This window comes from Triticum dicoccoides, chromosome 2B, assembly GCF_002162155.2.
Source record: "Triticum dicoccoides isolate Atlit2015 ecotype Zavitan chromosome 2B, WEW_v2.0, whole genome shotgun sequence".
In the NCBI taxonomy this organism is placed as follows: domain Eukaryota; kingdom Viridiplantae; phylum Streptophyta; class Magnoliopsida; order Poales; family Poaceae; genus Triticum; species Triticum dicoccoides.
The window spans coordinates 650127925-650141457 of NC_041383.1; the positions used below are offsets into that span (position 1 = coordinate 650127925).

Here is a 13533-nt window from a genome sequence, read left to right on the forward strand (position 1 = left end):
CGCGCCACAGCTGTGGATGACCGGATTGTTCAGGTTGGAAACCGGATTTCGGCCGAACGAAAGACCAGGGCATCCAGGATATCATCCAGAAAGGTAATCGGCCGACTAGAAGTCCGGACATCCGGGGAATGCTTCACGTTTTTCTGCTGTGGAAATTAGAAAACAGGCCAAAATGCCACCAAGATGGCATTGTATCAAAAAAGTTCAACATGAATGTTGTCCATCTCATCAAAACATATGAATTCTCTTTTGGGCGCGTCTCCATCCAAGGTCGTATGTGGCCCGTGGGTCCCAAATAATGATCTGATGTCTCAGACACATCTAAATCCGAGTTCGGTTAATTTTTTAAGAATTCGATGGGATTTAGAGTCTTTTCCTTGTACTGGAAGTCCAGCTGCCTCATAAATAGATGAGAGGTGATGGCCGATGAAATAACACACAAATCGATCAATCCATCTACCACTTTTTACCTTTACCTTTCTTCTCCCTTGTTCTTCTTTCTCGTTCTTCGTCTTCTTATTGCAGGGCAGCGATCCACGAGGACCTAGGGCGACCAGGTCAACTTAGGGCGGCCTATAGCTGTTGCGTGCCCTGACGGGGTCCCTCTCGGGTGTGTGGTGTTTCGGTTCTACAAAGCGTCTGGCAGATTGCTTGCGTACTGCGTTTTTCGACCGGGTCTCCTTTCATGTGAGTTGTGGTGTATCACCCCCGGCATCAAGAGTATACTGTGACGTGTTTGTGTGCAAACACTTACTGCATATTCTGAATGGACGCATCGTCACCTCCCCCCCGGCACTCACAACTTTAAAGATGTAATATGTCTCCTAGCTGTCCTTTGACTTGACCGTTGACCTTCTAGAAAAGATCATGAGTTTGCAAAAGTTCATGAATTCGAAAAATCATGAATTTCAAATAGTTTGCGTGTTCTCATGAAATTACAAAATTTTAAAAATTCCTGAATTTGGAAAAAGTTCACGCATTTTAAAAAATATATGAAAAACAGTCCAGAAAACCAAAACCAAAAACGAAAGAAAACTGGCTTCGCTTCCCAAATTGGCCAAGAAGCTTATGGGAGCTTCCAAAACCTCGGGAGCTTTCCGCTTGTGCCTGCTCATGTTTTAGATGGGTCGGCCCATTTAGAATCTATCGAAGGGGAGGGGTAGGGATGTAAACTGATTGGATCGGATCAGATAGTGCTTTTCCCGTATCCTTTACCATTTCTTTTGTCGAACTCAGAGCGAAGTGGATAATGACCAGATGCGAATTCGAATGAGGATGTTACCGGCTTATGGATATGGAGCGTAAACGGATAAAAATATCAGACCATAGGTGCAATGCGACATGATTTCATTTGAACTATAAAACAATATGAACACAAATTTTTAGCCCATTGCATAATACTATGGCAGAGCGTTTTAAGTCATAAATCACACCAATATGACAACAATTATATGTGGTGATCTAATTAGTGAGCTAATTATGTATTTGGCCTTGTCGATTGGGATAAATTTATCAGATAATCCTATTTGATAACCTCAGATGATCCGCAAAATAAAAACGGATAATCCACATCCGCCAGATATTACTGATATCATATCCGCTACCATATTCCCTGGATATCCGGTTGATCAAAAATCGTACCATATCCATATCTGACGAATTCATGGAAGTGCATATCATATCCTTCAAAACGGATGCGGATGCGGACTCGGAACGGAAATAATCTGTAGCATTTGCACCTTAGGGGGAGGGGGTGGGGGTACGGTGTGCACGTTTTTTTCGGATGTGTACTCTTTTTCTTTTAACACGCTCTGTAAGCGCTAAATAGGAAATCGCTCGCAAGGAAACGACCTGCTTCCGGCTGAAAGGCCAGCTTTATTCCCTCACTGCCGGGCGACATCAGGCCTAATGGGCTGCCAGCCCAACGGTAGCCGCCGAACTAACCAGTTTTCTGACTGTCGGTTCCCAGAAATGCCCTTACACTAACCAGTTTTCTGACTGTCGGTTCCCAGAAATGCCCTTACACTAACCGGTTTTCTTGCGCGCCCCGTTTACTCCTGCTTTCCGTCCCCTCTTTCTCCCCCTTCCTCCGCCCCACCCGACGCCCTCGCCGCCTCCAGCTTCTTCCAATCCCCCCCTTTCCGTCTAGGGTTTTGCTTCCTTCCCCAGAAAAATCGAGGCCGACCCCCTAATCCCCGAGCGCGTCGCGCCTCGCCGACCGGTCGCCGGAGATGTCCCGCACGCTGGTGCAGCCGGTGGGGCAGAAGCGGCTGACCAACGTGGCCGTGGTGCGGCTGCGCAAGGGCGGCCAGCGGTTCGAGATCGCCTGCTTCCCCAACAAGGTGGTCAACTGGCGCGACCGCGTCGAGAAGGACCTCGACGAGGTGCTCCAGTCCCACAACGTCTACTCCAACGTCTCCAAGGGCGTCCTCGCCAAGTCCAAGGACCTCATCAGGATCTTCGGCACCGACGACCTCGTCGAAATCTGCGTCGAGGTATGCGCCGCTCCTTCCTCCCCCCTTTCTCCGACTCCTGCCGTGGATTGGATGGGTCCTGCTAAATTCGTGCTGATTTCCGGCTCGATTGCTAATTGTTGCTGCTGCTGTTGTGCTCTGTCAGATTTTGGAGAAAGGGGAGCTCCAGGTTTCTGGCAAGGAGAGGGAGGCGCAGCTGTCCGCGCAGTTCAGGGACATCGCCACCATCGTGATGGAGAAGACTATCAGTACTGAGACCCGGCGCCCCTACACCATGAACATGATCGAGCGCATCATGCACGAGATACACTTTGCCGTCGATCCAAACCTTACCTCCAAGGAACAGGTAGCTGCCTGCACTCTGCTCTGGATATACAGCCCTTAGTATATTTTTCTTTTTCAAATCCAATGGAGGATCACGATTTGTTTAGCATCTGTCATTTTCATTCGTCACCTGCAGTGCATTTTCTTTAATTAAAGAAATGTTGCTTTAGGCCAAATTATTGTACACATTACAAATAGCTGACCTTCTGATTCCTGTATTACAGGAGTATTAGGAAGTTGCCATGCTAGCTTAGAATAGTTTGCCTGGAGTGATGATATCTTACTGTAAATAATGTAATTATCTGCATTGGTCCCAACTGGAAGAAATTGAGTATTGATGTCATGTACAAGTCCTTGCCAGGACAGCAACTTTAGTTGCAAGTATGTGCATATGAATAATCTTTCTGGGGATATTCACCCATATTCCATACTATAGAGGCTATTCTGTTTGTTATGCACCTGGCATTGTGTATCAGTTTTGTTGAATCTGTCTTTGTTTTTCTTTTCAACCGAGGTCATTGTTTGGGCTACCCTAGTTAACTTCTTATTCGGTAGAGTCACTCAAATGCCAGTACCTTGCACTGACACAATGTGATAAAAATACTGAAGGAATTAGGAATTCTTTGTGACAGTACTGATGGTACCTGTTTTTATCCTTTTACCTTAGTTATTATTACTTGCACTCAGGACAATGTGACAGAGGTCTTAATATACTAATATTGTTACAGTCTACATCTGTGTAAACTTGTTATCTACTCCCGTTTCCTCTTTTCATTTGTAGTTTCATCTGATATTTCAGGCACTGAGAGTTATTAAGAAGCTAATCGAGAACCCTAAATACAAGATAAAGCGTGCACCATTGACAGTGCGGTTCATTGCACCTAAGTCCAATCTTGCTGGCCTTATGGAGAAGCTTGATGGGTGGAATGCAATTGTTCTTTCAAAGGATGAGTCTGCCGATCAGTCTTCCGTTGTAAGTCCTTTAGATTATCTTTTCCAAGCCATTGATTTGTTGCCTGATTATGATTTTCTATTATGTGAGTTCCCCATTGAACTTGTGTTTCCTAAGTTATTATAGGATGCTACTCAGTCTGGTCCCCCCAAAAATGCTATACAGCTGGTGAATGGTTTATGCTATCATTTAGTGAGAGTTCTATTACTGAGAAGCTTGCCCGTTGTCTCTTTTGTACCGTTCAGTCATAATGATCTCAACATTGAAGTCTACTTAGGCTGTTTCTCTTCTTTGTGACACTGATGCAGTTATTCTCCAAAACCACGATATCTTCATGTCATGTTTTACCCTATTATTAGTTGGTGTACTATACTTAACTCTGAATAACATATTGCAGGTATGTGAGATTGAGCCATCTATTCTGCACTCGTGTGAAGAGAAACTGAAGGATGTGCAAGGGAGGGTGGAAGTACTCTCGGTGTCGGCACACACAGAAGGTGGCTCTTCTACAGACCAATATGACAATGTCGAGGACAATGTGGAGAAGGCACAGCCCGTGCCTGCGAAGGAGTCTGGTGCTGTTGCTGAGCTAAGTGAGACCGAGACCATGCAGAAACAGAGCCTTTCAAGTGAAGTGGAAAGCCAGGGCCAGGCACCAGGCAAGCCGCAGAAAAGATGCAGAGAATGTGACGTATTCATGGAGGACAAGCTGTACAGAGACCACTGCAAGTCCGGGTGGCACAAGCACAACTACACACGCCACAAGAATGGGCTTCCCCCGCTCAGCCAAGAGGAGTGCTTGATGGAAATGGAGATGGCAGATTCCCAGAGGGGTCTGAAGGACTACGATTTCTGAGGTGGGTTTTGTCTAGCACTCCCTCTCACCACGCCTTCGAGGCCGAGAGATGGTATGCACAAGGCATGAATTTTGCAGTCTTGTTGTTTCCGTGGACATAGTCATCATTTGGTAGATGCTGGTATGAAGTGGGGAACGAGTTTTGCGGTACGCTAGCAAGTTTATAAAATGTAATCAGGTTACGTTGTGTGAATGTGAACTGTGTGTAGTTGGCTGAGTAAACTTGTGGCAGTACTGATGTTTGCGGCATGAACTGTAACGTGATGCTATGTGGTACGGTCTTGAGTATGCGCCTGTTATGGATGTGAACCAAGTTAATGCAACATATGTACTCCCTCCGTCCGAAAATACTTGTCATCAAAATGGATAAAGGGGATGTATCTAGACATTCTAGATACATCTCCTTTATCCATTTTGATGACCGGAGTACTGTATATCGATTGTGCAACTTGATGTTGCTCTGGCCTTCTGTAGGTGAAAACAAAAGATAGATACAGCCGGTATCAGCCAGTTGTTGGGTACGTTGATCAGGCGTGTAAGAGCGTGCAAGATGATGACATATCGCACTAAGAAAGAGAATCACATCCACTGATCAGAAGCAAAGTAGAGAGTAGGACGTGAAAGAGAGCAGCGATGTAATGTCAGCACTCAGCAGCAAGGAGATGCGTAGTTTCCTGGAACACATGAAGTCATGTAGATACCTCTGTCCATGGTCGCTCACGATCTGAGAAACACTGCGCGCTTTCCTTTCCTTGAGCAAGCGGAGAAAGGGCAGACAGCCTTGTGTCTAGTGTGGTGGCATCAGTTGGCCTTGGTCGTTTGCCCCGGTGGCAAGCGAAGCACAGATACCAAAACTGAGCGGCAAGAAAGGCAGAAGAGCATCAGTTCACCTTCAAGCCCATGGCACAGCACACTAGTACTCCTGAAAGCAAAAAGAGTTGGCTCAACAGCAAGCAGGATCATCGTCGCCACGCCACTACACCTCACTTACATCTACTACATGGATCATCGATCTGTCCTTTTTCCTCTTTCTGCCGCCGGCTTTTCCACCGCTTTCTTCTCTCCTCTTATCGATGGCCGCTCCTCCCATCCACGCTTCCTCTTCTCTTCAGTGGCCGAGCCTCAGCTATAATATGGCAAGCGCCTCCTCCTCGGCCTCCTCGAGCGGTGCAGTAGACAATACTAGTGTCAGGCTACCGGTGTCAGTCAGTCCGAGTGTCCGACTGTCAGTAGAGGGCAGAGCAAGCAACCGACAGTGTAGATCATGGCGCGCAACTGCAGAATCAGCAGCCTGCCGCCGCCGTCGCTGCTCTTCTTCCTGCTCCTCACGCTCTGCACCACCACGCACTGCGGTAAGCTCACTCCATCCAGTGAACCAAGATACTATAACAGCCGTCATTTTTTAAATCTTTTTTCGCTTCTTGTGCTCTCCGTTTGAGTGTAGTGGAGTGAAAACAGTGTCGAATCTCAGTGACCAGCTCTCGCTAATCTGTCTGTTAACCTGCATTGTGCTAACTAATTGGAGTCCCATGTGTTGGTGGAGCAGAGGCGAGAGCTCTAAAGCAGAGCAAGAAGAACTCGCTGATGAACGTGCTCTTCAAGCTCAACTTCGCCAGGGCGGTGGAGCCGACGCAGCCGCCCCCTCCCTCGTCGCTCGACGCCAGCGCTGGCAGCGACGCCGCGAGCGCGAGTGCGAGCCTCGCCGCCGTCGATGCCCCGTTCTGCGTCAACCCTCCCGACGCTCCCCCGTCGTCGTCATCCACGCCTCCATTCACCTCCACGGCGCCCTCCTCCACCACTCCGTCCGTCCCGGACCAGCTGCCACCCATCACCCCCGTCCCGCCCTCCTTCGAGCCCAGCCCGCCGGCCGATGGCGGTGGCTCAAGTCCGGGGCTGGGCACGCCGGCGTCCACGCCCACGCCGATCAACCCGCCGCAGTTCGCGCCGAGTCCGCCTGGGACGGCGCCGCCCAGCCCGATCGTCGTTGTGCCGAGCCCGCCCGACCAATTCGGCCCTGGCTCGGGCGGCGGAGGACAAGGAGGAGGCGTAGGAGGAGGCGGTGGTGGAGGAGAGGGAGGAGGCGGAGGCGTAGGAGGAGGTGGTGGTGGTGGAGGAGAAGGAGGAGGAGGCGGTGGCGTAGGAGGAGGAGGAGGCGGTGGAGGAGAAGGAGGAGGTGGCGGAGGGGGAGGAGGCGGCGGGTTCATGCCGCCGATCATCTACCCACCGCCGCTGGCCCCGCCGATGGCGCCAGGGGCCGGGCAGGCGCTGTGGTGCGTGGCGAAGCCGACAGTGCCGGACCCGATCCTCCAGGAGGCCATGGACTACGCGTGCGGCTCCGGCGCCGAGTGCCGGTCCATCCAGCCGTCCGGCTCCTGCTCCCAGCCGGACACCGTGCTGGCCCACGCCTCCTACGCCTTCAACAGCTACTGGCAGATGACCCGGGCCAACGGCGGCACCTGCGACTTCGGCGGCACCGCCACCATCGTCACCAGCGACCCAAGTAAGCCCTCAAACCTCGAGTGACCGAAAGCTCCATCCACCCACCCATGAACCATCATCCATACCATGCCATGCCATGCATGAATCCTCATGATCGATCTTGATTTCTTACCATGGGCTTCTGTCCGTCATGATCTCTGCAGGCTATGACAGTTGCGCGTTCAACCTTGTATGAAGGAGCGGATCGATGAGCCAATTTTCAGCTATCATGAGGAGCATCTTTTCTGTTCCATTTGTTTCGAGGCCACACAGCACCGAAGGCTTAGTAAGGAGTAGCTGAGATTAGTGTGATTTTGATTCTGGCAAGACTGCTGATACCGTGTAAAGGCGATTCCTTGACATGTGCATTATACTGCTAGTAGCTTCTTGGGCAGGAAGATGCTTAATCGTGCGTGCCCCTCTTGTAACTTTAAACCTTGTCGACCAAATTAGTTTAGTTTAAGCCAAACATATATGCCTAACTTGGTGGTCACGCTAACCCAGTTAGTAGCACCAGGAAAGTTGGATTCTGTCCGCTCACGTACGAGCTCGACTCTTTGTTCTGCACCTGATCCAACCAAGCATCTCCAGATAAACATAGTACTCCCTCCGTAAAGAACCCAGACTTATCACATAAGAGCGTTTAGATCACTAAAGTAGTGATCTAAACACGAGACTCCTATATTTCTTTACAGAGGTAGTACGTGATAACTAGGATTGAGAAGGATATAGATGTTGGATAATCAGCATCAGAGGCACGTAGTTGAATGTTGAGCTCCATAGGAGTCACAACAGTGCGTTCATCACCGAGAGCGGCGCGAGCAAGAAGATCCTGAATATATTTTTCCTGAGAGATGTAGAAACCATCAGAGGTCGAGGAGATCTCAATCCCAAGAAAATAGTGAAGGGGACCAAGATCAGCCATGAGGAACTGGTCGTGAAGGCGAGCCTTAACAAAGGCGTCGTCACCAGTGATGATCATGTCATCAACATAGAGAAGGAGAAGAGTCCGACCACGAGGAGATATGTGAACAAACAATGCGGGATCATGGTCACTGGGCAAGAAGCCAGCTGTAGTCACCACAGAGGCGAAGCGCTCAAACCAGGCGCGAGGGGCCTGTTTGAGACCATAGAGGGAGCGGCGAAGCCGACAGACCATGCCATCAGGAGCATAGTACCCCGGTGGTGGCTGCATATAAACCTCCTCACGCAACTCGCCATTGAGAAAGGCGTTCTGGACATCAAGTTGAGAGATGGACCAATTGCGAACAAAAGCCACAACAAGGAGAGTGCGACCGTGGTCATGTGAGCCACAAGAGCGAATGTCTCATCATAATCGCGTCCTTGCTCCTGCTGGAAATCACGGGCCACAAGACAAGCTTTGTAACGCTCAAGAGAACCATCAGAGCGAGTCTTAATCTTGTAGACCCACTTGCAAGTGATGGGACGAACACCAGAAGGAGGAGAAACCAGATCCCACGTGCCATTGCGCTCAAGCGCCGCAAGCTCCTCGGCCATCGCAAGCTGCCATTCAGGCTGGGTCATGGCGGCCCGATAGGTGGTGGGCTCAGCAATGGCAGAGAGACCATACCGGTCAGGAGAATAGCGATCAGGAGGGGGACAAGGCCTAACACAAAGGTTATGGACCGGCGTAGGCGGGAGAGGTGGTGCACCGGAAGTAGAAGGCACATCAGTAGGATCATCCATAGCACGAGGACGACGAGTGTAGTAGTGAGGAAAAGGGGAGTGAGGGCGAAAGACAGGAGAGTAAGGTGGGGAGGGAGATGACGAGGGAGTGGAGGAGGTGGGAGGGGATGATGGTACTGGTGGTGTAGGGAGACTCATCGGGAGAGAGGGTAGAACAGGAGGCACGGAGGGAGATGTGTCGGGAAGGAGAAGGAAGGAAATATCTTCCACGAAAAAGCTCGAGGAGGAGGGACGCGAATAGTAAGAACGAGACTCATCAAAAGTCACATCACGCGAAATGCGCAGTCGGCGACCAACAGGATCCCAACAGCGATAGCCCTTGTGCTCATCACTGTAGCCAACGAAAACACACTCAACTGACTGAGCAGTCAACTTGGTTCGTTCTCGTGGAGCAAGAAGAACATAAAACATGCATCCAAACATACGAAGAGCGGAGTAGTCATGAGAGCGACCAAAGAGACGCTCCATAGGAATACCACCCTTCAAGGCAGCCGATGGCTGAATGTTGATGAGGTGTGTGGATGCGGAAACGGTCTGAGCCCAAAAATGAGGTGGAAGAGAGGCGGCAATCATCATCGCCCGAGCCATCTCAAGAAAATGGCGATGTTTGCGTTCAGCAATGCCATTCTGAGCATGGGCACCAGGGCAAGAGAATTGGGCAAGAGTACCCTGCTTCGCAAGAAAACCACGCAACATGTGAGAGATATACTCTCCAGCGGAGTCAGCACGGAAGATACGGATAGGCATGGAAAATTGAGTGCGAACCATGGCAGCAAAACGCTTATATATGGGGAGAACCTCGCTGAGAGATTTCATACAATAAAGCCAAGTGTAGTGAGAGAGATCATCAATAAACAGAACATAGTAGCGATGACCCCCTTTTGAGTCAAAAGGAGTAGGACCCCATACATTAGAATGAACTAAGTCAAAGGAACGCTGAGATACAGACTCACTGGTAGGATAAGGTAACTAGGTCTGTTTTCCAAGCCTACAACCATCACAATGCAACGAAACATCACCAGAGACAGACCCTAAGACGCCTTGGTGTACTAATGAGGACAAGCGAGAGCCATAGATGTGACCAAGTCGATGATGCCACTGCTGGAAGGACACATAAGAGGAGGCAGCAAGAGCATGTGAGCTGGCATATGTGGTAGCAGCAAAAGGAACACGAAGCCAGTCAACCTCCCAAAGATCCTCAGACTCACGGCGCCGAGGGCCAGTGCCAACTAGAGCCTGAGTGCGACCATCCTGAACAGAACAAGAGTCGGCATCAAGAATGACACGACAACCAGAATCAGTAAAAGTTGGGCAGCGGAAAAGAGATTCATGGTAAGACGAGGAACATGAGAAACACTAGGAACCGAGAAAGACAGAGTGGAAAGGATGCCACGACTACCAACAGGAAGAGGTGTGCCATCGGCCCTGAGAACATTAAGAGGAAAATCAAGAGGTCGAAGAGAAGATAAAGCAGAAGAATCAGAAGATATATGAATAGAAGCTCCAGAATTCAGAACCCACGAGGATGTACCTAACTGAGTAGGCTCCGGCGGGGGCGGAGTGGTGGTGGCTGTCATAGTGGCAACAGAACCCGTCGAGGAAGAACTAGATGAGGCCAACATGCGCTTGAGTTGCACAATATCCTGGTCAGTGAGCGACGAGGTCGAGGAAGACGCACGAGTCCCACTAGAAGAAGAGCGCTTCAGGTCTCTCTGCTACTTGTGACAATCTGACTCTGGGTGACCTGGCCTGTTACAGTAGCCACAAAAAGCGTGTGAGCGCGACCGACCCTCGCCTGAAGGAGGGTGACCCACCCCCTGGAGGTGTGGGCAGGAGCGGTGGAGTGGTGAGGTGAGCAGAAGACACAGGAGCTCGGGCAGCAAGAACAGTGGGAACCACAAGCAGACCAGCAGACCGGAGGCGTGTCTCCTCAACACGAAGCTCGGCAAGTACCTCCGAAATAGGAACACGACCACGAGCAAGCAGGTGAGCACGCCGAGGCTCGAACTCTGGACGAAGGCGAGATAGGAACTCATGGAGACGATGAAACTCCAAGTTTGACCGCATGGTCTGACAGCAACGGCAAGTACCACAAACCATGGTCCGGAGAGAGTCAAGCTGACGCCAGATGGCAGAGCTCTGGGAGTAGAACTCATCAATAGAAGAGTCACCCTGCTGAAGAGCATGCTCCTGACGCACCACAGATAGGTAGAGAGCATCACCAGATGGCTAATATCGCTGACAAAGATAGGCCCACATCGCAGCAACAGTATCGAGACCCATGAACTCAGACGCAAACTGAGGTAAGACACTCGCAGTGAGAACAACAGCCGCTCGAGCATCATCGTGCACCATTGAGTGTAAGCAGACATATCATCCCGGTAAATAGAAAGATAATTTGAGTAAGCGGACACATGCTGATCATAAGCATCCACCGCAGCATCATCAAGAGCCTTGGCTGCATCTCGATCAGCCTGAGAAGCTTCAGCAGCAAGAACAGACGGGACCGGCGGAATAGGAGCAACAGGCCATGGCGGACAGGGGACCTCGCCAGAGAGGACGCCCCACAAGAGAAGACCGTGCATGTGGATGCGCATGAATCCCACAAACTCAACATAGTTGGTGCCATCGAAAATCACTGTGCACCGAGGAACAACCACATATCCGGAAGAAGACATGACGAGCTCAACTTCTTTTTTTTCCTTTTTTTTGGAGTCAACGCAGGAGGCCCGAACTGTATCTGGAGCGAGAGGCCCGAACTGTATCTGGAGCGAGAGGCCCGAACTGTATTCGGAGCGAGCAGAGCCCCGCTCATGAGCGGGCGATGTAGCGCTCGGGGAGGAGGCTTCCTCGCCTCCTGGAGTCAACAAGCGGACTCAGGAAGTCGGGCTGAGACCGGATTGAGCCGAGGCTTAGCTGCGGGGATCGGGAAGAGTGGATCAAAGCAGCGGCGGCCGGGGCGGATCCAAGCAGCGGCGGCCAGGGACAGAGCAGCAGCGGCTGCGCCGGGGCGGATCCGAGCAGCGGAAGGCCAGGGCTGATCCGGACTGGAGCGGCCGAGGGCGGGGTAGAGCAGCAGTGGTCAGGACGGATCTGAGCTGCAACGACCGGGGCGAAAGGACGGCGCGGAGCAGAGCTGTGCCAGGGGGTGGAGAGAAGCTGGCCGGAGACAGCAGCGTGGCTACCGGAGACGTCGGCTGGAGACTAGATACGAGGTGCACGGAGTTACATCGTGCGGGAGGAAGGGGCTAACCTAGCATCTGGTACCATGTTGGATAATCAGCAACTAGTATTTACTGAGGCCAGGGATGAAACTAGAAATTTTTTTTGATGGGGTCATGTCTATGATAGTGGGGTCATCTTCCATAAATGAATAGCAATTAATACTAAATTAAGGAAGAATTACCTAATTTCATTGGGGTCAATTGACCCCAATGCTTACCAAGCAGCTCCGTCCCTGACTGAGGCCAGAGGTCAGTACATATACATGTGTGGCAAAGTGCAGAGAACCCCTTATACATTAGGGTATATACAGACAAGTGACTATACACATCTAACAATATACACAAGAACCCCCTGAAAGAGCTCCATATTGACAGGACAAAATGCAGGAAATGCACTTTAGCTAGCTACCGGAGCACTGACAAAATACAAAGAACCAAGAAAACGACGCAGCATAGCTTGTCAACTGTAGGTGACCTGCTATCTTTTACAGAACATACGGCCAACGCAATACTTGCATCAAGATGTATAAATGCACCAGCTGCAAGTGCAGTGTCGAGACGGGCACAATGTTTTACACACGCGCCTTACAACAGATATACGAAGCTTAATTCGCATCAACACCGTCAAAAATCAAATAAGTACTTCCTCCGTTCCGATTTACTCGTTGTGGTTTTAGTTCAAATTAGTATTTGTTTCTGCTACGCCACATACACGGAGTGTATATCTATTGCCGGCTGTATCCGTCCCATCAGCTCTTTTTTTCTTTTTTCAAGAGAGCACCTGATTGGAAATCCTTTATTTTTCTGATAGCATGGCCCGCGATGGGTTTCTGGTCTGAGGTTTTAGTGGCTCGCTGATAACTGCATTCACCGCGCTCACCATTTCGCCCGGCGAGCTAAATTCATCGGTCTGGGAGTAGAACAAGTGAACTGTCTTGCACATCTTCCAGAACAGCTCCTTGCATGGCCTAGGAACAACAGTGTCTTCCCTAAGAACCAGCTTTAGCAAGTCTTTTCTACATGAGGCTATGGACTTCCGCATCGTCTCTTTAGCCATTTCAATGGACAAAGAACCACCATTGTGGAAAACAAGTAGTGAGACATAATCCAGGTTTCCCTCCATGCTCTCCCTCTGTTACAAATAGATCTAAAACTGTCAGAGAAACCAAATTACAGCTTACAGGTCTAAACTACATGACAACAGTGATGAGGATGAGTAATTACTACTCTATATTATCATCATATAACAACAGGATACACAACTACTAGTTCAATTCTAGTTTCTGGGAGCAAACATCAGCATGTCTTCTACCATCGTTTTAAACTCTTAGAAATATCATCACTAGCGGACTCGCGGCCTATGCCGACAGCCCTGGGCCATCGACATAGGTCATTTCCCGTCGGCATAGATCTATGCCTACGGCTGCCATCGGCATAGCCCCGTCGGCATAGATCACGTCAGCGTAGTCTTGTCAGACCGTCGGCATAGTATAGCCATCGTCATAGGTGCCTATGCCG

General features: G+C 50.2%; 2 protein-coding genes across 2 annotated transcripts; both read left to right on the plus strand.

The window, feature by feature from the left end:
* The first annotated feature begins 2055 nt into the window (after positions 1-2055).
* LOC119365393 (ribosome maturation protein SBDS-like) lies at positions 2056-4937 on the plus strand. Its single transcript, XM_037631006.1, has 4 exons — positions 2056-2495; positions 2620-2820; positions 3598-3771; positions 4148-4937. Exons 1-4 carry the CDS (start codon positions 2232-2234, stop codon positions 4604-4606), a joined length of 1098 nt encoding a protein of 365 aa, XP_037486903.1. The 5' UTR covers positions 2056-2231; the 3' UTR covers positions 4607-4937.
* A 515-nt stretch (positions 4938-5452) lies between these two features.
* Positions 5453-7547, plus strand: LOC119361094 (proline-rich protein 36-like). Its single transcript, XM_037626466.1, has 4 exons — positions 5453-5958; positions 6153-6652; positions 6794-7106; positions 7249-7547. The coding sequence occupies exons 1-4, from the start codon at positions 5871-5873 to the stop codon at positions 7278-7280; spliced, it is 933 nt and encodes a 310-aa protein (XP_037482363.1). The 5' UTR covers positions 5453-5870; the 3' UTR covers positions 7281-7547.
* Positions 7548-13533: the final 5986 nt, after the last annotated feature.